At 47.2% G+C, this 22515-nt stretch overlaps 2 protein-coding genes across 2 annotated transcripts; one reads left to right on the forward strand and one right to left on the reverse strand.

Moving 5' to 3' along the window:
* Window positions 1–122: 122 nt before the first annotated feature.
* Window positions 123–20646, reverse strand: LOC119452906 (uncharacterized). The gene is made up of 7 exons (XM_037714863.2): window positions 20452–20646; window positions 13368–13551; window positions 11962–12045; window positions 10468–10587; window positions 7210–7343; window positions 4271–5781; window positions 123–1994 (listed from the first exon to the last, which is right to left on the reverse strand). The coding sequence occupies exons 2-7, from the start codon at window positions 13509–13511 to the stop codon at window positions 1666–1668; spliced, it is 2322 nt and encodes a 773-aa protein (XP_037570791.1). The 5' UTR covers window positions 13512–13551; window positions 20452–20646; the 3' UTR covers window positions 123–1665.
* LOC119452762 (uncharacterized) lies at window positions 15304–16687 on the forward strand. Its single transcript, XM_037714711.1, has 2 exons — window positions 15304–15309; window positions 16304–16687. Exons 1-2 carry the CDS (start codon window positions 15304–15306, stop codon window positions 16685–16687), a joined length of 390 nt encoding a protein of 129 aa, XP_037570639.1.
* Window positions 20647–22515: the final 1869 nt, after the last annotated feature.

Consider the following 22515-nt stretch of genomic DNA (forward strand, 5'->3'; position numbering starts at 1 on the left):
CACAAGTAGTCAGCTTAGCCATATCAAATGCACTACTGTTGGTAAATAATACTTGAATTGGAACTGCAAAGACTGAATGGTAGTGGCATTTAAATGAACTCTACCATTATTTGTTGTTTCATCGAAATCTGTTTATTTGTACAAATGCCTACATGACCCTTCTTTACATCATGGTCAAAGGACGTAATATTGAAGCATGCAAGATAAGACAATTTGTGTGTACATGAATGGGTGGATGGGGTTGTATTCCACAGTTAATTGAACATCAGGCAAAGCATATTGCACCAGGTGCAAAGTCGTTGCACCTGGTGACGAAAATTTTACTTAAGGATTGCCTTTGAGCGTCATTGAATTGTAGTGACTGCTTCAGTCGAATTGTGACCCTTCTGCCATCTACTTTCTTGACCTGGAGTTGAATGTTCTACGCTCTAAAAGGAGACATATTTCATCGCTAAACATTAATCGTCATCTATCTTGCGTGCATTTCTCTCTTTTTTTTAGCGCTGCACTCCCGGTCCTTTCAGGTAACGAATGGCATATGCTTATCACTGTGACGTAGCATTCCTGATAGAAAAGTAGTGAGAACAGGGTGTTAAAGTAACTTTTACGCAAGATTGACGATGATCATTGTTTAGGGACAAGTTCATCTCCAAATGGTGTAAACATTTTTAGAGTGGATTAGGGGATTAGTGGCTGAAGTGTGGTCTAGCAATCTATAGGGGATCCCGTGTTGTTTCTGTACTCGGCATGCCTGAGAGGAAGCAAGTCTTGTTTAGCTTGCTTCTAAAGGGAACAATAAAATGTGTTGAGGCACCGTGGACAGAGGAAATTTGTCTATTAGCTATATGTTTTCTTGGTCGAGTTGATTCATAATAAAGAACGAAGCATCATAGTGCAATAAAGACCAGTACACTGATGCAGTCCACAGGACAAGCGCTAAGCTTCCGACTGAGGGTTATTGAAAAATAAAACTGCTCAAGGTAAATCCAGGCACGGGACTTGCATTGGGTATCGCAGTGCCAATGCAATATTACCCAATAGTGTTCACGTGCTTGGACTTAATGAGACACTGAAGAGAAACACTAAATCAGTGTTGACTGATAAAGCATTCTTTCAATTTTTGTTAATTTTGCAGTAATAGGTCAATTGTTAGAAAAGAAAGGGAACTTCAAGCTTTCACTTTTTTTCCATTTTGCTCCGGAACCCCAGCATCACTACGTCAGTGTGACGTCATTGATTTCAAAGTATCTTGTATTTGAGCCGTTGTGGCGCAGTAAAAGTCATTGAGCAATGCTAAGTTCACACTTTGACTCCTTAATAATACAGTGCAATCTATCTTTACCGATAAAACTGATTAGGCCCAATCAGACGCCGTCAAATTTGATGACGTTATAGTGGGCTGGTGCGGGAACTTCACGGCAGCGTCGCCATCCACCCTTCGTTTTTGCGCCTTCTCCGGCTTCCTCTCACGGTAAGAGTGGCTTCTCTTTTTGATGCTGCAGAAGCGCAATTTACTAATACAGCTCAATATCTTTCTCTTTAGTGTACCTTTAACGTGCAGCGTTCTCTCAATAAACCTTAGTTTAAGTCTGTAGCGTCTGTCATGTGCACCGCGTCTTTGACCTTGTCTTTATTTGCACTAGCATTGTTTTTGTTATTTGACCGTTAGGCCTCGTTGGCGGCCATCTCCCGCACCAGGAGCTGCCGGGCCCTGGCGATGCTCCTCTGTCCCGTGAGTACGTTGCCGTCGTTCTCGGTTCCCAGGCAGTCGAGCAGTTCGCGAAGCTCGCGCATCGCCTCGCTCGGCGGGGCCGTGCCAATGCGGCTGCTGCTGCCGCTGCTGCTGTGGTTGCTGTCGGTGGTGGCCGTGACGGTGATGTGTGGGTTGTCCTCCATGTAGCCGGTCTCGGCCAGCGCCTCGCTGCTGCCGCTCGCGTCGGCCGTGTTGTACGTGGACGACTCGGTGCCGGTCTCGGAGGTCTCGCCTACACGGGCTGCAGCAGGAGGGTATTTATGAGATACGTAGCCCGTACTTCATACACGTTTCTACCGAACGACGGTAGATCGAGGAGCTTTAGCTGTGCAAAATGATCATCGCACTCGCATCCCCGAAGGATGAAATGCGTGAGCAGAAGTTTGCTAAACCGCAGAAAAGCAGATAACTGCGAAAGGAAACTGCGCTTTAAGCCAGATGGCTCGCAAAGGGCTTGTGTGTGTCGTATGATGTATCCTGTTGAAAAGTACTGTCTGCTTTCGTTAACCTATATAGTACGGACCAACCGGTCTATGTTAGCGCTTCGAAAACAAGTTTCGGAATGCACAGAATCAAAAAAAAAAAAAAAAAAAATGACGCTGCAGATACTCGGCTAGGCAGCTAGCTCTGTTACCCCCTCCCTTCCCGCCCACCCGTTCATCCATCGCCACGTGCACTTCCGCAACCATTCGCCATTGTAACGAGCATTACATAACTTCCTTCATGGTAACAAAAAGTTATGCGCGCTTTGGTTAAGCACAATTACACGAGATAACACCATGAACGCTGCTTCAGCTCTGCGCTCTAAAGGCTGATTCACACTACGCCGACACGAGACCGATTTTGGTCTGCCGACTGGTGACGCGAGCAGTTTACAGGACGGAAAATTCTGTGGCCAACGGTTTAAAAGAAGGAAAATGCTGTCGCCAACACTCGGCAGAGCAAAATCGGTGCCGTGTCGGCCTAGTGTGAATCGGCCTTAAGAAAAGTGCGCATCCTTAATGGGCTTATCTTCTACTCAAGCACAATAATCGTCGTCTACCTTGCGTGCGCTCCTTTCTATAACGCTGCACGTCCGGTGCTTCCAGGGGCAGAATCTTATAAAACTGTTCCGAATGCGAACCGGTTCGCTTCGCCGCTTACGTCACTAAATAGGCCACTCCCAAGCCGGAGGTGGAAGATGGGGAGAACGCGACCAATAAACGAGAGGGTGCCGCCTCTGAAGTGTACGTCATCATATGACGAGTTAATCGAGGAATTGCGGAATGTTTCTTCTTGCTCAATAAATATAAACTATGATTTAAATATTGTCCTGAAAGTTTTCAAGTATCGTCGCGTGTTGACGTATTCCTTTATTGTACATTAGGCAAAATAATATTACCGTTTGTTGAACGGTTCGTCGCAAGGTGGTAATTCACGCGTTAAACATTGTAACCACTCGAATCAAAGGAAATAGCCACGTCACCATCAGTTGTGCGGAAAATTTGAAAGTTGGTTCTTTATTCTATGATGGTCGTCGCGCAACCATCGGACGGTTCCGTTTGACAGACGATAATGACACCGAAACTCCTCATCTGTCAGCTCTGAAAACGCGTCTTACATCTCCAGTCGTTGACGAGTACGGGACAGCAACCCGAGGCAAAGAATGAGGGACGGAGCCATGTTTTCATGTGTATCTAGTCGTACCTTAGAGATAATCAACGCGCGCACCGCCCGTGAGTCTCCGAGGCAGCATGGCCCGCGCTCGCGGCCAAGATCGCAAGCAAACCGCCAAGCCACAGCAACGGAACCCAAAGCGGACTACCCCTTCGCCGGTTCCACTTATGGCCGACGACGGGTTCGCTTTGAAAATGACTGACAGATGCGTGACGGTGTTCAAAATTTGCGGTACCGCCCCGCTGTCCCTGACGGCTGCTGACGCAACCACAATTTTGACCAATCACGCGAGGGCAAGTGAACGGTTCGCATTCGGAACCGTTATAAGATTTCGCCCCAGGTCACGAATGACATGCGCACTATCAGCGTGACATAGCATTCTTGACTTTGAAAGTATAGCGTACGCAGAGTTTTCAAGACAGGAAATTTAGCACAAACAAGACAGATGACGATTATTGTTTGGGAGCAAGATACGCCCCAAAGGGTGTAAACGTTTTTTTTAGAGTGCGCGTCTTCCGGTATAAATCTACGTCAGGCGACTGACGTAGATTTATACCGGAAGACGCATACCAGCTAGCACCAACTAGATAGCACAAGGCCTGTTCACTCCGATCCATGACGTCATGCTACCTGGCCCGACTGCCATAGAATCTATAATGGGGTTGCTCCCGAGCAAGCCGGGGTGACTTTGACGTCACCGCTTTCGACACGCCAGCCTTGGCGATGGAAATTTCGGGCCAGGTATCATGACGTCATGGATCGAAGTTAACGGGCCTTGTGCCTCGACGCTAGCGATGGTGGTGTTGGCTATGCGAACACCTGTCATTGAAGGCAGGTCTAGCGGCATACTGTGGCACTTACCGAGATCGCTGGACCAGTGGTACCGCCTGAGATCTTCCTCCGAGATGCTGGAGTAGTAGCTCTCCTCCTCGTCCTCCATGTCTGCGGGCCTCGTGCTCGACGCTAGCGACGGCATGAACACGGTGCGCGGGGAAGGCTGCGGCGACGGACTGCGAGACAAACCGCGAACTTCCTGGTAGATGTGGAGGGAGGAATCGTCCGCCGAGTCCTTGCTCGTTTTCCTCGATACGGAAGACTCGGGGTTCGAAGGCCTTCGCTCTAAAGGCACTTTGACGCTGCCGCCGGAGGGAGGACTCGAGAATGTTCTGGACAGGGACGGACCGCCGGCGTATTCGTCGATTTCGGCGTACTCCCAACTCGGTGCCTGCATCATCGACTGTTCCGCACTGCATGTTCCTTTCTGGCTGGCGTCGTCCGCCGACTGCCTCCGGGGAGACGGGAGGTCGTGGGCCTCGTACACTTCGGCGTATTCGCGGTTGGGAATCATAGCGTCGATATGATCCAATCTGAGATTCGGAGGTTTTCTCTTCTTTCGCTGTCCTTCGTCGTTCCCAACCTCGTCGACCAAAGGCAGCGGAACGTGGTTTTCGTATACGTCCGCGTATTCGCGGCTGGGCATCATAGCGCACCCGTCACTTCGCGGCATCGGACTCGGGGGATGCGGCCTAGACGGACACTCGGGGGCGAAGTCGTCGTCGTCGTCTTTGCACGACGAAGAGTCGTACCGTTTCCGCGTCGTGGGCTCCGTCGCAAAACCGTCGGCCATCGATTCTTCGGCTGTCTGGTAAGTCGGGTTCACGTCCAGGCTCGCCGTGATGCGATGCTCGTCGGCGCGACTGGACGACGTGGAAGAGCCGATTCGATTTCGCACCGCTGGCATCGTCGCGTCGTGTCTCAAGTGCGCCGATCCCGTGGAGCCCTGCTTCTGGTGCGAGGTTCTGTTCGAACAGTTGCTAGTCTGTCTAGAAGGCAGTTCTCCCGATCGGACGGAACCGACCGAGTCTTGCTTTTTGTGCGACGTTGTTTCGGCTTCCTTGGACACGCGGCTCGATTCTGGGGTGTGAGCCAGGCTAGCAGAAGAAGAGTCGTGCTTCCGGCTTGGCGAAACTTTGCTTCCCGTTTTCGTAGACTTGTCGCGGTGCCGGTGGAAGCCTGTGAGACGGCCCTTGGCGGACATCAGACCGCAGCTGAACGACCGAGCCCTCCTTAACATACCGCCGTATCCCTTGTCCTTCTTCGTCTGCGAACAAGGACGGTCCTTGCATGAAACTTTGCCGCTGCCGTCCGACGTCCTTGGTTCCGAGTCGTGTGCGTTGAGTTTTGCTTCCGATATCTGCTGGTAGATGGCACCTTCGCTGGAAGGCCGACGATCGGAGGAGTCTTCGTTGTCTTGCTTCGCGGTCTCGAGGCTGACGTTCTCGTAGATGATCAAGCTGGACGTCTTCTGGCGGCGATCGTTGTGCCTGGAACGCCGTGCCTCGCTGTCGGAAGCAGGCGAAGAGTTGCAAATCCTGCGAGAGGCGCAACGGGGATGTCATGGTTTAGAACGAAATTATAAGAGGCAGCAATGATTGTGCGTTCCTTCTTTTATTCCTTTTATGCCGCAGCATAGATGTGGCTGCCCACCCCAGGTGGGACAAAGTTGGGTTCAAGAGCATATTTGAAGACGTTCGAAAAGTCATCTGAAATGTATGCATGTGCGGAAGGATAGGAATAAACTTTATTTGTCTATTCCTATCCTTCCGCACATGCATACATTTCAGATGACTTTTCGAGCATCCTCAAATATGCTCTTGAACAGGATTACTTCGATGAGCGAAAGGGAAAAAATGTTGTAATGGTAACGGTGGGCAGGACTATGACGTAACTTGAGTCGTACGTCTATGAACCCATAAAGAATCGGTGGGAATCCGCATTGCGAAAGGTTAGCGTATATAACGGCACGTAAAAGAGCGTGAAATAGGCTGCATGGAACCGCAGCTCGAGGCCCTAACGGCGCCCCATCGCGTACTTTGGCCCTCTTGGGAATAGTCTGGAATTCTGCTGGGTTGTTTTTTAACTTGAAATAGACGGATGCAGAGTATCTGCGACTTACACGCGGTAATTCCTCGAAATTTCTGATGTAGCATCGATGTCACCAGCGCCATGATTTGTACGTCAGGTTCTAACACGGATTTTTCGTTTATTTTCGTCGCTAATGATATTTATTTATTCCAGAAGAGCGCGGATAGATTTTTAGAGAGAATAACCTATATTTCCAGCGTGGTTCAATGTGTATAGCCTTAGAGTATATTTAGAGCACGCTAGCTCAGGCTGACCTCTCTGCCTTCTTTCAAATTAATTAGCTCTTAGAGTCCATTTGATCTGTCCCCAGCAGAAAAAAAAATAACCAGGGAACATTGGAGTATGATTCTCGTAGTCAAACGATAACCTACCGGTAGGCTTGCTGAGGTATGCCGCTTATTGGTTAGCTCTATTGGTTAATGCGCTGAAGCGTGTGGATAACGTGATGTTACACGGCTTCTGCAGGATCGGTCGGCGTTACAAACCACATTAAAGCCCCTGCGAAGACACACATCGTGCACCAGGATCGGCCCCCTTTGATTAAAGCGAGAAGTTGCATGGGAGAGCCGGTGTCCCTACATCTTGCAGCGCGCTGAGTACAACTTAGCAAATCTACTAGTAGTAGTCCCGATAGGACACACTAGCCAAGGACCAAACCCACCTTGTCAGGTGTGTCCTGTCGTGGTTACTGTGTTTATCCAGTTGTACTATAGGCGCATTACAAGCATGAACTTCTGATTATACACTGTTCGTGGGCCCACTGCGTATTTGGCCGCACAGCCGTCCGCGCAAAGTTGGCGGCGGGAGAGGGTAAGGGAGTCAAAGAAAGCTTCGGTTTAATAGGACACCCTGCGAGTCGAGACACTCGTACTCACTCTCCTCGCTGTAACTGCACCAGTTTGGGCGCGTTGTCCAACTGCACCTTGAAGGGCCACGAGACGTCGCTGATCTGGATGGCCGCCTGCAGCGCCGCTACCCAGACCTGCCGCGTCTGCCAGTCATCGGCCGCCTGTACATAAGCGCGCAACCGGTGTGTAAAGGTATGTTCAGACTGCGGTCGTAACGTTAGTCGAGCGTTACTGGCGTTAAGGTACTTGACAAAGCTAGTCGCTCACATTGTCGGTTGCGTATACGTTACGCTTCATAAAACCGGCCAATCAAAACATGAGCTGGCCAGTTGCGTCTCAGTGGGTACGCAGTCATATGGCTGTTGCTCCATCGCTGTAACTGGGGATGTAGGAAGTCGCATCACCGGAAAATTAAAACCGAAACTGCGGCGCTTGTTGGCCACGTCATAACTGCTGTATCTGTAAGAAACGTAAACGTAGCGGGCCTTCCAACAAATACGCTCGCGTCTATGACGACTGTGGCGCTCTTAACGCTTCATACGACTATAGTCTGAACAATTTAGTTGCGCTTTTAGCGTTTGCGCTTGCGTTCCTTGCGAAATATCTGCTCATTACGTACGTAGTCTAAACGTACCTTAAGAGTGTAGCAAGAGGCAATATAGTATAGGCGGAGCGTGCACCCAGTTATAAGCAACCCCGACACATCGAATTATAGTATAGTTACATTCGTCTTAGCACAATGTCAAGTCATCGAGATTGATTAATTCGTGTGGTTGAACAATCCGAAACAACACTATCTATGAGCCACGGCGTTTAGCCGGTGACAACTGACAACCTCAGAATGCAGCAGCAAGTGCAGTGCTCACGGAATGAAACACGTCAATTTAGGGCTAACTAAGGCGCATACTTTCGTTTCCACCGATTGCGGTTAGTGTCACATCGACGCAATTTTGGCGCATATACTTAGATCGGAGTCCGCATCACCTCTGATGGCCAGATTCCTAGTGACATCACATAGTACTCTCGAGTACTTTGCACATATGCATGGTTCTGTTAAAAGCTCCCTGTCGCGTTTGATTCCGTGAGCACTGTACACTGCTCTACAACTTCAGCCAGATTCATCTCGCGTAAGTAAGACCATCTTTCTAGCATAAGTTGAGCACACACACACAAAAGACTTTTCACTTCAGTCATTAGAAAATCGCCGCATGATCGCTCTTTTCAGTCTATTTCACAGGTACAATTAATATCAATCAATCTCATCGTCTGCTGATTCATGCACCCGTGCGCACGTCACAACGCCTTCACAACACGCTCAGTTTCATGTGCATACATGGTCAAACGCTGGCATTTAGCTCATCATCGATGACTGCCTCGCGCTATTGCACATTGCAGCAATCTTCCCGGACCACTTCTAATCCACGTCGAACCGCGAAACATCCCGTGATAGCCTGAAAACGCTCGTTGATAACACTGTATAATGATGTTCTACTGTACTATTTGTAACCTTTGTTTTGTTACCTTTTTACTTGATGCTAACATATTTCTGTTCTGTAGGAACTGTTACCCCCCTTACTCTATTTCAGTGGGCCTGTAAGGTTTTATAAATAAATAAATAAATAAATAAATAAATAAATAAATAAATAAATAAATAAATAAATAAATAAATAAATAAATAAATAAATAAATAAACCCATTCCGGGGATGGGTCATCGGATTATGTTCGTTCATTTCGATGTCACGGCAAAGACGAATCACGATTCAATGATATTAACGTTGCCTCTCGGGAACTACATTTTGAAGCGGAGGACAAGTGCGCAATTGCGTTTTTGTGGGCTGAGCTTGCGCTTAATTCTTGGGTTGTCGTCGACTTTTAGTGGAGGGCTCCGCGTTATTCTCACTACCAGAGGTTCTTTAATGTGCGCACTAATTAATGTATACGTGAACGTCCTTACACCTCGGCCCCTTTCGGAACGCGGCCGTCGGTGCCAGGAATTCAGCCTCCTGCGACCATGTTCTCGGCAGCAGAACGCCATATAGCCATGCACAGATTGGGCCACTGCGCCGGCGGGTTCATCAATGTGTGAGTACATGTATGCTCTCTGGCGGATACTTGCGACAGTGTGAATGATGTAGTTTTGCGACGGTGTAGTAACACATTACCGGGCGAACTTGTGCCCGAGAAATCAAAAGAACGCTTAAAGGTGTCCTGACCCACCCCTCGGACTTGGTGAAAAAACATTGTCCGCGGATAGCGTACGCTGCTGTGAACATTTCAGCCAAGTTTTGCAGTCGTGCGCGACGCGTGGAGCTCGCGAGCGGAGCGCGAAGTCGTCTTTCTCTCAAACACTCTCTTTTTCACAGAAGCTATGTTCCCTCACTCTTTTCTGGACGCTTTATTTCGTAATAAAGCGGATTCTCATACGCGCCTGCTATTGGTAGCTGCGGTCAGTTACGTAACGTAGATAGTGCGGCCGCCGCGGGATGCCGCCACGAGTCCACTGGCCAAGCGCACTGCGGCTCGCAGAGGACAACCGTGTTTGGCTTACGTTTAACGCGTCGCAGACACCAAAATCGGATGTCGTGGCGTCTATGTTAACATCGAAAATGAAATTTGAACTGCGCGCCACGGTGACAACTAGAAGGTCACGTCCCACTCTGTCGTAGCCTTCTCAGTGCAAGGCATTGAAGAAGGAACGGGAGCACAGTGGAGGCCGTGTTTGATTGCCAATAACTCCGCTTCTGCTGAACGTATTGAAGTACGTTTTGCGGCAATGTATTTCTGAAATAGTCTACTTTCACTTCAAATGCCTTTCTTCACTTCGATAAAGAGTGGTTCAGGGCCCCTTTTAGGTGAGGCTGCTAGCTGAACTATACGGTCGGTCAATCGGATCACATTACTCAAGTCCCGTTGGTGTTCATACATCCGTCATCGTACAGTGCGGTCCGCTGTTAAAGGGAACACTCCAAATTGCGGCTCTCACTTTGCTGGCACTACAGCTGCAAATACGGGCTCAGGCTATAGGCACCAGAAACTGACCAGATGGCGTTCCGGCTATTCCAATTTCCTGCAAGATCTGCTGATACCAGCCGCTTGGGTTAGAACAGAATTGAGACGCCATTATATATATAATCAGCAACAAAAGCGCGCCCGTTTAATGGCTTGCTTGAAGCTGTTAATTAAGCGAGCTTATTGCTTATCCCGGCAGCGATCCACGGCAGCGTTTGATATTGTACGACATGCACAGCTCTGTGCATGTACGTATATACAGCGGGTATACTCACGAGGTGTATGACGTCAGACCGGGTGATGACTTCCATAGCGTAGATATTCTTGGAGCCATGCGACGGCCTGACTGCCTGTACCAAGCCGAAGTCCACCAGACCCTTGCAGGTGCCAAGAGACTGTGAGGGGTTGGTGACTTTTTTTATCATGACAGTGCTTAAGCAAATACCCATGCTAAATTATTTAGTTAACGAAGTAGTCTGCAAAATACAATCTTGGCGTGAAAGGTGGGCACAACAGCAAGATAGTTTAATGTGTTCTAAAAATCATACACGCTCGTCATTGTATTTCAGGCTGCACGACAGTAAAGCTTATTGATTAGGCTTAGCAGTTAGGCTTAGCTATTTCACTTAAGGTTTAGGCGCAAGGAATGACGGCGCGCTGGTGGCTGACGTGGTCACTAAGGGGAGGCAGCTACTAGTGTATAGCCATAGCTTCATTCATATAAAGTAACGATTGTATGAGCATGGATAACGTGTGAGAAAAAAAAATTAACTCGTAGCTAACTCGTAGACTCGTATGGCGCTGAAATGCCCTTCTCTGGCAATCCATCCACTGCTTTGAATGAAAACTGCCGCATTTAATAGAGATTCTTCCTTCGATCTGTTTGAAGCAAAATATTGACTAACGGCGTCAAATTTTCGCAAAGGGTATTTGCCGAAAATTGGTGAATTTCATAATTTTATAACTCCGCACAGAACAGGTAAAACAGGTACTGGCCGCCATTCTGTATGCTGCATCAGATCCCCTAAAGCGAATAAACGGCTTAAATAAAATTGTTGCACCGTGATTACGTGAAATCTGCAATACATTTATTGACAGATCAGTGCTATATATTAGTTTGGTGGATAAACGTCAGTTTCATGAGCTTTGGGCGTCCTATTCGGTGAAGTTCACAGCGCTGTCTATGACGCGCTATTTCCGTTCCGGAGTAGCGCAGTCGCAAATTGCTTCGTTTTCTTCGAGTTATCGAAATTTCCACAAATCGAATTTGCTAATAAATTTAAGGTCTAAATAAAGATCTGCTCACAGCAGTCACCAGAGAGAGGGAGATAAAAGAAAAGTGAAGACAGGAAGGCCGACCTATTGGTAGAATGGTTAACCAATTAAAACCGTTTGAGTGGATGCCGCAAAACGATTTCCCCGTTCCCGTGTATTGCAAACAGACAGTGCCTCTCGAACTTTAAGTGTATTGGAGATTCTTGCTGAACGATAAATAAAATAGAACTGGCCTCAAAATAGATGCTGCGTTAATTGCAAGTCCAGTAAATTAAGTGCAACCACCTCTCGTTACTTTTGGTGACTGTATGTTGGTATTTGGGGATTGTTTTGTAAGGGGGACGAAATACTTGCAGCAAGCGGCCCTTGTACACGTACAGGAAAATCGAAGTAGGCTCTGACGTTAGTCTACTGCTATAAGTAATGTCGCTGATTCCAGTGAGAGCTAAGACGCCATGCAAAGCTGCGCGTTTGTTGCACAGACTGATACTCACGTTGTAGTTTGACTGTGACTTGAAATAGAGCAAAGAGCGGCCGTCCAGCACAAACCAGTACTTTCGCCAGAACCACTTCAGGTTCTGAAATATATTAGGAACAATAAATTACCGCGCGTTGCGTCGGTGGCAGAAGTCATGAAACAGATGCGATGCATTTGATTGAAATCGGTTCAGAAGTTGTCTACAAGGAAAGCACCTGTGCATTTCGCACGTATCTAAGCAGACAAGGACATAAGGTGTACTTTTAAAAGCTGGTAAGTTGAGATTGTGTTTACATTCTCTATATTGGCCAATAACCACAGTTGTACTACAAACACTGTCAGATAGATATATATAGGTCGATATATAGATATAGTTATAGGTAGATGGATATATATTGTGGGAACGCTGACATGATTAGTGGCATCAGAGCCAACTGTGGACGAAGAAGACGGGGGACGCGCGAGCTGCGGCTGGGCTCCATGGGGCGCAGCTGGCCGAGACTGGAGCCTGCTGGCGTGGACTGCGGGATCAAACCATTTTCCACTATATATATATATATATATATATATATATATATATATATATATATATATTGCAAGTCGCCTTCTGACTTCCGCGGAAAAGAAGTACTCGATAACCGAGCAAGAGTGTTTGGCTGTTGTCTGGTCCATCCAGAAATTTCGTCCGTATATACCTCCACGGTCGACATTGCACGGTTGTGACCGACCACCATGCCCTGCGTTGGTTGTCGACAATCAAAAACTTGTCTGGACGCCTTGGCCGCTGGATACTCCGATTAGAAGCGTATGATTTCGATGTCAAATACAAGTCCGGAAGGAAGCACCAAGATGCCGATGCTCTTTCACGATGCCCATTACCACCATCATCGGAGCACATCACATCACCTTGTCACATCGGCCGCACTGAGGACGCATCGTCTATTACACCGATTTCCTCCTTGACTCAATCAAATCGCCCTTCAGTGGTTTTCACTCACCAGCGCGCTGATTCTTATTGTAATGGTGCCATCAATCGCCTTAGCGGTGTTGCATCTCCACCCAATGCCAGGCTACGGAAACAGCTCAAACGATATATATATCTGCCCGGTTTTACAGGGAGATCTATCAGTCTTGCCGCAACGGGAAATTTAGACTAATTAATGGAATGGTCTTAATGGAATGGTCTTAATGGAATTAATGGAATGGTCTTAATGGAAAACCAACAAGCCCAAGTGAAAACCCTACTAATTATCTACTTAGGCGGAATGCAAAAAAATAATCTGAGCATCTCCAAGCGACGGCAAGCAACATTACCTTGTCCAGCTACGTGGCATTTGCATATCTTTCAAGGTTTGGCCCAAGTTAAGTGAAACACCGTGTATGTAGCTTGTCTTACCGTGTCCCACCGTCCGGAGATCTTACCAGCTTCGCGGTCCTCTTGCGGAGATAGCCCTCCATCTTGGGAGGCCCCGAATGGGACTTGCGGAACTGGACCCTGGCGCGGAAGCTCTGGGACTCTTCCCGGCTCCTCATCTGCACATCGCTGCCCGGCTCGCTCGCTGCCATCTCGGTGAGCGTGGCGACTACACGCTACACGTGCGCTTCGCTGCATGACCAAGCAGATTTGAGGCGTTGGTTTGGCGCTTGGTCTAATGCTATGCAAGCTTGGGGTGTCTATAGAGGGAGACAAAATATAAATCAGGATAGGCCCGCGTGCATACTGGTGCACAACTCTTCGGGAGCTGTCTTGGTGTTTGTGCGACGAAAAAAAAAAAACACGGAAAAATAAACAATGGCAGAGGAAACCGCCAACCGAAATTTGATCCTTCCTTTGCTGGATTCTTCTCGTGCCGGAACGTTTACACGGATGATGTTGTCGAGTGCAGATGCCGCAGATTTCGCGTTTTTTGTATGAATGTGTGTTCTGTTTCCTCAGAAAATTGCTTGCAGAAGTCAGGCTTGCTTTTGTTTGCAGATACATTGTGGTTTTGTATATAACATAATCAACGCTTCACGCTCCTTGACCAGTCTCTGCCAGAACTCGTGACGTGGTAGCTAGGAACATGCTTCAGCGGTTTGATGGTGCTTGGCATTACCACAGGTCTTTTACGTGCACGTATGTTGCACCTTTGGCATCCGGAGCCTTCCCTCATGATAAAATCTGCATGTTTACTGCTACAGCCATTTATTTACGTAATATACGGAAAGTCCAATGTTCACGTTTAGCGTGTATTTAAGACTTAAACCAGCTTCATGCAGCATGTTGTCATGTTGTCATGCGTCCCAACGGGCAATTCGTTGATGTTTTGCAAGAGCGAGGCATGCAGCTTCTGAAAACGATTATATAGTTTGCACTTGTTGGGTGGGATGTCGTATTCATCGGTCAACAGCTGGGGTACCGTGTCAGGCCAAAAGTGAGGCTGATATCTGTAGCTTTTTATACATATAAAAAAACATCTTGCTGTCTCATATATGGCGCCAACACAATCACCGAAAAAAAAATCTGACCGATAAATTGTGCGCTTGGGCAAAAAAAAAAAACACTTTCGCACACGAAAATAATAAATAAATAAATAAATAAATAAATAAATAAATAAATAAATAAATAAATAAATAAATAAATTGCAGTAATCCGCGTTGCAAGAAAAGAAAACACACACACTACACACACAGAGTATGACTGCCATTCTTGATAGCCATTCTTGAATTTAATCATTCTTGCATAAACGCCGGGCCTCGACCGAAATGTGGAAAATAAATTTATGTTTGTCAACGTTGATTTCTTCAAATAACTATACAGTTACCAGGAACTCTTATTTTTCAGATATATATATCGTTCAGTTGGCGCCTGAAAGGAATTTCTGGAAGCATGTCAAGAATTGCGGATAACTATTATAGCCATGTAACTTTTCTGCATGAACTATATTTACGGGAATATTTCTGTGCTGCAGGTTAAGGTTTCTGCAAAGAGTGGCTCAAGCGATCTTCATCTTGTTCTTGTTCTGCAGCTTGCGATGTAGTGATGTGACCATGTGCATATTGTATTGTAAACTGCGCTTACTTGAACTAGTAGATGTGAACTGTAAATGACTGCGCTATATATATATATATACTACGATTGTTTTGCTTCATCTTTTATGACCTGTCATTACTTTCTGCGCTGATTCCATGTGTTGCGAGTTGTGACATACAATTTGTTAATTTTTGACTCTCCGAATTATCGTTAGCGCGTTCCGACTTTTATTTGCATTTTGTTTTAATATATCTGTGTTGTTCATTTGTGTCGGCCTATTTATACGCCTTGTTTGGCTAAGTGAGAAGGTGTAGCCGACTTCATATGTTTAGTAGAGCTATCATCATGGGTGTAGCCGACTTCACCCATGATGATAGTTCTACTAAACATATACTTAATAATAGTTAAGAGCGTGCGGTCCTCTCCTCTATTGTATAAGGCGGTTTTCGCACTTCTGATTCAACTAGTTCAATGAAATTAGATAGCGTTACTATGGCTCGCTGATGCACTTAAACCAGAAAAATTCTGCGAAGGAAAATGGACAACGACTTATACTCGTCTGTGTCGTCTTGACCGCTGTATTTTTCTTCACTAATTTTGCGGCTTTTCACAAACACTCCCCCGTATCTTTCTGCATTCTCATTCCGTCTTGGACGACAGCCTTGCTGGTAACCACGTCCTTCCAACTCACGAAATTTTCAGGCATCCGTTAAGCACTGACTTCCATTTAAAAAAATTACTGCATTGTTTATTGAGCAGATTAAGTTGCCCAAACATTAAATGCTGCTAAAGGTTCCTCGCCATTATTCAGTGGTTCATGGAGCGGCAGTGAAATGATACCTAATGATACAAAATAAGTCGTATGTAGACCATGCATGCTGCAACGACTTCACTGTAAACAGGAAACATCGCACAATTGAGAGGGAATAGAATTTACAAATCTTCCAGCGCTCTCTGTATCTCAATGACAAGTCGATGAAAAGCTGCAGTCGATTCGGGTTTAACAAAGAAAAAAAACAATCAGTCCTGCAGAAGGAAGCAGTCATGTGTACACGTATACTAAACGCACTGCTCACCTACGAACAAGCTCTGTTCGCCGGCTCGTGACGCAAATCTACAAATCGACGCGCTTTCAGAGGTCGAAGAACCGCGGCATATCGCAATCACGGGTGGCGTTGACTCACGAGAACCTTGAACTCGACGCGCCATACTTAGCTGCTGCTGGTCCGTAACATAGCCGCATCCGTTTCGCTCTTGCGAAAACCATCACTGACAACATGTCGACTTTCTGCCTTTGATCGGCGTTACACGCTCAGTGCACTGGACGTAAACGAAAATTGCAAAGGTATCCGGCCAGCAGACGACTACCACACGGCCAGCAGACGACTACCAGACGGCCAGCAGACGAGCACCATACGGCCAGCAGACGAGCACCATAGGGCCAGCAGACGAGTACCATACGGCCAGAAGACGACTACCATACGGCCAGCAGACGAGTACCATACGGCCAGCAGACGAGTACCATACGGCCAGCAGACGAGTACCACACGGCCAGCAGACGAGTACCACACGGCCAGCAGACGAGTACCACACGGCCAGCAGACGAGTACCACACGACCAGCAGACGACTACCATACGGCCAGCAGACGACTACCATACGGCCAGCAGACGACCACCAGACGGCCAGCAGACGATCAAGCCGCACGACTCACGCGAACGTGCCCTGTAGGCTTTCAGTGGGCTCCGCTATTGCTTCGGAAGTTAGTTGGGGTTTTGACGCAACGTCTATAGTGTGACCGCGAACTTCCCGTTGCAGCCCGGAAAGTGACATCAATGTTTCTGTAAATTGATGGCGACCAAGACGCGTTCCTATCCAAGTACGCGCGTATCGTTGCTTATTGCACCTTAAAAAGCAACGCAATGTTATTTGATTCTACAGATTCTATGTGACAAACCTCTCATGAAACACTCTGCTCCCGAAAGTATCTTTATCATCATGCTTTCAACGTAAGTACGAGGGAGCATGACGCTCAGTGATTTCTTGTGTTCTGTTCCTTTACCAGAGGCACCTAGCGCTATTGTGGCGTAAATATTACTACTCTAATCCATGCTACGATTACGCACCTTGTTAATTACAAGAATAATGAATGAAAGTAAGAGAAAGCTAGGGATAGGCGGCGTGTGAATCAGGAAGTACCACGACAGGAATAAAAAGGAGTAGCATAACTGTTTTGTAAACTGCTCTACGGCTACGATTACCGCCTCTAAAGGAGCAAACTGCGCGCGCGCAGCGCATAGCTTACACAGAGGACGTAGCTAAGCGGCACAGGGATTTTTGGGCAGTAATGCTTTGCTGAGGTCTATTATTTAAGCCATTGAACTTCTAATGCACTCTCCAGAGCTTTCATGTATTACTTCATTACCGTATAATGAGTCTTATTATTAGTATGGTGATAGGAGCGCAGGCGAGCACTGGTCAAACACGCGAACTCTTTGCGCATGTAGCAGTGAAAGGTGGCGTGCTCCTCAGTACGAGTACCTGGTTTATTACCCTCTTCTTCGGCTCAGAAGGCAGTGAAGGCACTTTTGTGCTTTCTGAGCACGTCTGGTTTGTTAGAGTGCCTTTAACTCTGTAGTACTGTCCGTGCACGTCTCTATTTGTCCTTGTGTGGTTTGGAACGACGGCAAATCGATTTTCATTTACATTATGTTGTAGTTATTTTTGTTTCTTTAGGAGCCAGATCATGCGTCAACGTTATTCTATACCACCTGTTTAACATTATTATTTTTTTTTCCTAATTGTAACTCTCATTTAGGATATTGCCAGTGGTAGATAGCAAGATTCGATTTCTTCAGTAGAATTTACATGTAGACGCGTAGACGCGGTTATTAGACAACCAATCACGATGCGTAATTAACCAATTAACACATTTCGCTAAATTTTAAAATTAGTAGAAGTCGTGAGTTACAACTGCGGATGTGAAGCCTGTCAGTACGCAAGGCAAGCCATTTAGATTGGAATCCTGGGAATAGTACTGCCGTTCTGAGATATATTGTTACGGGAAGGAAGAAACGTACTGGTTTTACAGACGGGTTTTAATGGCTACGCAGAGAAGCGAAAACCCAGAATCTTCTTTGTCGTCTCCCAGGGCACCAACCATGTCTTCTTCTTTCCACCTTACGCACTGTGACATTACCCCCGTCAGAAGAAGCACCTTACTGGTGCGACTCACTGGTTCCAGAAAGGAACGGTTTGAGGCGGCTGACGTGGACGACGTCAGATAGAGGTGAAGGCACGGTAGCATCCAGAGGAGACACTTCATATGTGACAGGCGTCACCTGGCGGAGGATGCGATAAGGGCCGTAGTATCGCGAAAGGAGTTTCTCCGAAAGGCCGACACGTCGAGATGGAGACCAAACTAGCACAAGAGCACCTGGTTCGTATTCGACATCGCGGTGGCACTGATCGTAACGGCACTTCTGACGTGTTTGGGAAGCAGAGAGACGAAGACGGGCAATCTGGCGTGCCTGGGTCGCTGTGGTTATAACATCACGAGCGTACTCCGTCGACGAGTCGAGTGTGGTCGAAAGAAGAGTCTCGAAAGGCAAGGTCGGTTCACGGCCATATAGAAGGTAAAAGGGCGAATAACCAGCTGTGTCGTGGCGCGAGGAATTGTACGCAAACGTGACAAATGGTAAAGCAGTGTCCCAGTCGCGATGATCGGAGGAAACATACATCGCGAGTATGTCAGTTATTGTCCGGTTCAGGCGTTCAGTAAGACCGTTAGTTTGAGGATGGTAGGCTGTAGTAAGCTTGTGTTTAGTAGCACAGGATCGAAGTAAGTCGTCGATGACTTTGGCAAGAAAGTATCGCCCGCGATCGGTGAGAAGTTGACGAGGTTGCTGTTGTGAGATCCCACATGTTGCTGGCGCAGACCCGTTCGTAATTTGCCAACCAGTCATCGACGTCAACGTTGTCAATCCCAGAAAACATGCCAGGGTCGCGGGGCTGGGTTAGGATGACCGTCGGTGGCGTCGACGGGGCCGCGGTTGAAGACTCCCCTTCGGATGACATGGCAGCCAGGTTACGTCCGCTGCGGAGCTCCGTCTTGCGCAAGTGAGTACCCCGCACGTCCACCAATAATGTTACGGGAAGGAAGAAACGTACTGGTTTTACAGACGGGTTTTAATGGCTACGCAGAGAAGCGAAAACCCAGAATCTTCTTTGTCGTCTCCCAGGGCACCAACCATGTCCTCTTCTTTCCACCTTACGCACTGTGACAATATCCATCCACAAACTTTAGAGGAAGTGTATTGGTGTTCCACGTATTTCATTGCAAAGCCTTCTTATCAGACTATGGGACAAAGCTACGCAGAACACTCGTGTATTTCGAGAGTAGATACCGAGTCCACTTATCTCTAAAGCGGTGATAGTCTCTGCATTCCTACTAAGTGAACGTTCTTCGAGCACTGACCGGGATCGATTCCAGAATTTTAACACATGGTTTCACGAAAACAATAATAAAATAATGCGTTAATTGTTTATGGCCGGTGAGTCAATCAATCACTTAATGATTACGCTGCGCTGAGTAATCATGAATGTGCACCAACTACCTCCTTTCATTGTTGCATTTAAGGCTATCACGTTACGCGTCATGTCTGCCGGTGCAGATAATGATCCTGCTATATTGCGATGCCGACAAAGAAAGAGATCGACAGAGAGAGGGAGAGTAACCATGGGGGGGATGATTGTCAAAGACAGGCGATAGCATCTTGCTAGATATGCTGAGATACGCTGCTGGGGACCCACTTCTTTGTTAGCTATATCGGGTAAGGATATCATGCGTGTGAACGCTGTGACGTACTGACATGTAGGGGTGCACTGGCCCATCACTCGGCAGACAGTCTTCAGTCTCACCACTTGACGAGACGAAGTTAAGTTCAAGTTAAATTTAAGTTAAAGCGAAGTTCAATTTCTCAACGGTATTCGTGCGGCGTTGATGAAATCCAGCGGCGGTGAAAGCGTGATCGGTATCAAATGTAATTCAAAGAACAGCCAGCTGTACAATAAGCAGTGCTTGGCGTGCGCTTTTTTGCGCACTCTGCATTAGGGGCGGAAGGGGGATAAAAAAAAAAAAAAAAAAAAAAAGCCCGAAAAGCCCGAAACACGACAAGGTGGCAGTTTTAAGTCACGAGATGGAGTTGCCAATTTTCGAAGTCCTCGAAGCGACATGACCGGCTTTAAGGAGTAGAAAAAGAACGTCATTTTCGCATCTTTTCTCACAGCCAAACTCGAGCACGCCAGCTTTGAAGATCGGAAGTGCTAAATATGCTTCGGATGCACCACGGTGCAATTAGGTTTCTGAATGATATGTTTTCATGCAGCCAGGGCCGTATGGGGTCGGATAGGCCCTTATGCAGTTTCTTACACATATGCATAGACATTTTATGGAAGTATGGAAGTGCATAGTATGTATCCGTCGCGGTACTCACATTTCTGTTCGGTCTAATGCATCCTGTATCCAGCCGCAACGCCGTGTTCGCGCTGCTATCCGTTGGTCGCCAACCGCGCAATCGAAACCGTTGGTTCAATCGAAAATCACACTAGCCGCGGGCTGATATGTCAAAGCGTCGCGTATGCAGCACTGTCATTTTAGTATCCCGCTCGCCGTCACCGCGATATGTCTGACGGGGACGCCGTACGCAGTCGCTAGACGGAACAAAAGTTTTCGAGCGGACGCGCTCTTTTCCTTTTTTCGTTTAGCTTTTTGTTTCCCGCTTTGTCCTCTCCTTTCCTCTCCAGTTTCCGAGGCTCCGCAGGAAGAGAAACCGGAAGTCGAGATCGCAGTAGCATCCGCGCAGTCCTCTCCTCGACTTCCGCTCTCGACCTCCAACACGCTTGGCCGACCCAAAGCAACGTCCTTTGTCGACATCAAAAAGGCACAGAGCGCTCGCTCAACATACACATGGGGCTTCTCTCTCTGAAAGTCCATCCTCGGTTTTCTCGGCGCTTGGAAAGGATGGTGGTGAACTGGGACCGACCGTTCTATCGCCTTTCGCTTAACGGTGTTTGCGCGTAGGCTCTTTGAAAGCAGCGACCACTGTTTGTTCTCCTGTCTCGCTTTTATTATTGTTATTATTTGTGTCCTTTGTTGGACTCGAGACGGAGAGAGATTTTGAATTGAAGCAGACGACGTGTGCAAAAACAGACGGCGTTTCTCGATGCGTCATCGCTGGTGTGCGGTTTGGCCTGTTTGGCCGCGAAACGACGTGGGGATTTGCACGGCGTCGTCAGCAAAGCAGCGAGCCAAGTATGGTATACACGCTAATCGGCTATACGCAACACTGGATGCTTTTGACCTTTCGTCAGCTTTATAGGCGCAGTTGGGTTACGAGGGATATCGCTGTCACCCGGCGATATCACGGTCGGAGGCATTATAAGGGAGGGGGGCTTCATTTCATGTAACAATGCCAGAACAAATAAGCAGAACGCCCAAAATTGAAAGATAGAGAGAGAGAGGGGAGGGGGGAATTCAAAAAGGGCAGCATTGTGTCAGTTGGGTAAGGTTGGAGTAGAGGAGGAGTATGATACGGCAATTGTGCAAAATGGTTACTTAACATGTTCCGCAATGGCTTACGATGAGTGCATGGAACTATGTTTTCTGAGAGGCTGTTCCAATGACTTATTGCTTCAGGGAAGAATGAAGTGCTTCATTGCAGATGTCCGGGTTTCAATAAGCTCTTCGACATGTCTCTAGATCTAGTGACAGGTGGCTGGGGCATGTAACCACACCTTATAATAAAATGGGTGCGATGAATCGAACTTCGCCGAACTCTCTCGAGCAAAGCTACGAGGACAAGTTACTGGAAAAGAGTGCTTACTCAGGCAGGTTGGTACACGTTGAAGCTAAATAGAGTAACAATACAAGACGAAAGACAAGAAGAACTCTTCGTTTGTTCCTACTTCTCTTTCGTCCTGTCCCTCACGTTGTTACTCTATTTAGCATATATTTACTGGTTATTTATGCCACTAAAATACTGCTAGGACTCCTAAGTGCAAAGTTGTAGTTAAGGTCACTAAAATCTTGTTAAGTTTAGTCACTTTCTCGCTACATTACCGACACTTCTCAGCGATGCTATTTTTTTAAACCAAGAAATAATTATCGGCAATGTCGAGCAGGCTGAATACATTTGTATTTAGGATGTCCTTTATTACGCATCTCTGTCGATGCTTGAAAAGCATATATTATAAAGAGATACAGTTGACGCCCGCTAATTCGACCCTTGCGGAAGTGCTAGATGTGTCGAATTATCCAAAAGTCGAATTAACCAACAACGATCGTGAAGTATTATTTCATTTTTGACCGGCTGCTTCAATACAGTAGTACAATGGCCATAAAAGCCGTCGTCGATCAGTGACCCACAGACCTCAACCACGTCATCGGCACTGTCAAAATCCTCAATACAGACATCGCCCAGGGCACAGCCCAAGTCGTCATCATCACCGCAGTACAAGTTTCTGTTGTCGCCTTGGGAAGCGGTAGCGCCGTCAGCGGA

This window comes from Dermacentor silvarum, chromosome 5 (assembly GCF_013339745.2).
Source record: "Dermacentor silvarum isolate Dsil-2018 chromosome 5, BIME_Dsil_1.4, whole genome shotgun sequence".
NCBI lineage: Eukaryota > Metazoa > Arthropoda > Arachnida > Ixodida > Ixodidae > Dermacentor > Dermacentor silvarum.

What these genes read in the sequence shown, in the direction of transcription:
- LOC119452906 (XM_037714863.2), bottom strand. Translation starts at nt 13,511, where the DNA reads ATGGCAGCGAGCGAGCCGGGCAGCGATGTGCAGATGAGGAGCCGGGAA. An exon ending in AGTCACAGTCAAACTACAAC is followed by an intron (nt 10,588 to 11,961) that starts GTGAGTATCAGT and finishes AACCCCTCACAG; the next exon opens with TCTCTTGGCACCTGCAAGGG. An exon ending in CCACTGGTCCAGCGATCTCG is followed by an intron (nt 1,995 to 4,270) that starts GTAAGTGCCACA and finishes CTCCTGCTGCAG; the next exon opens with CCCGTGTAGGCGAGACCTCC.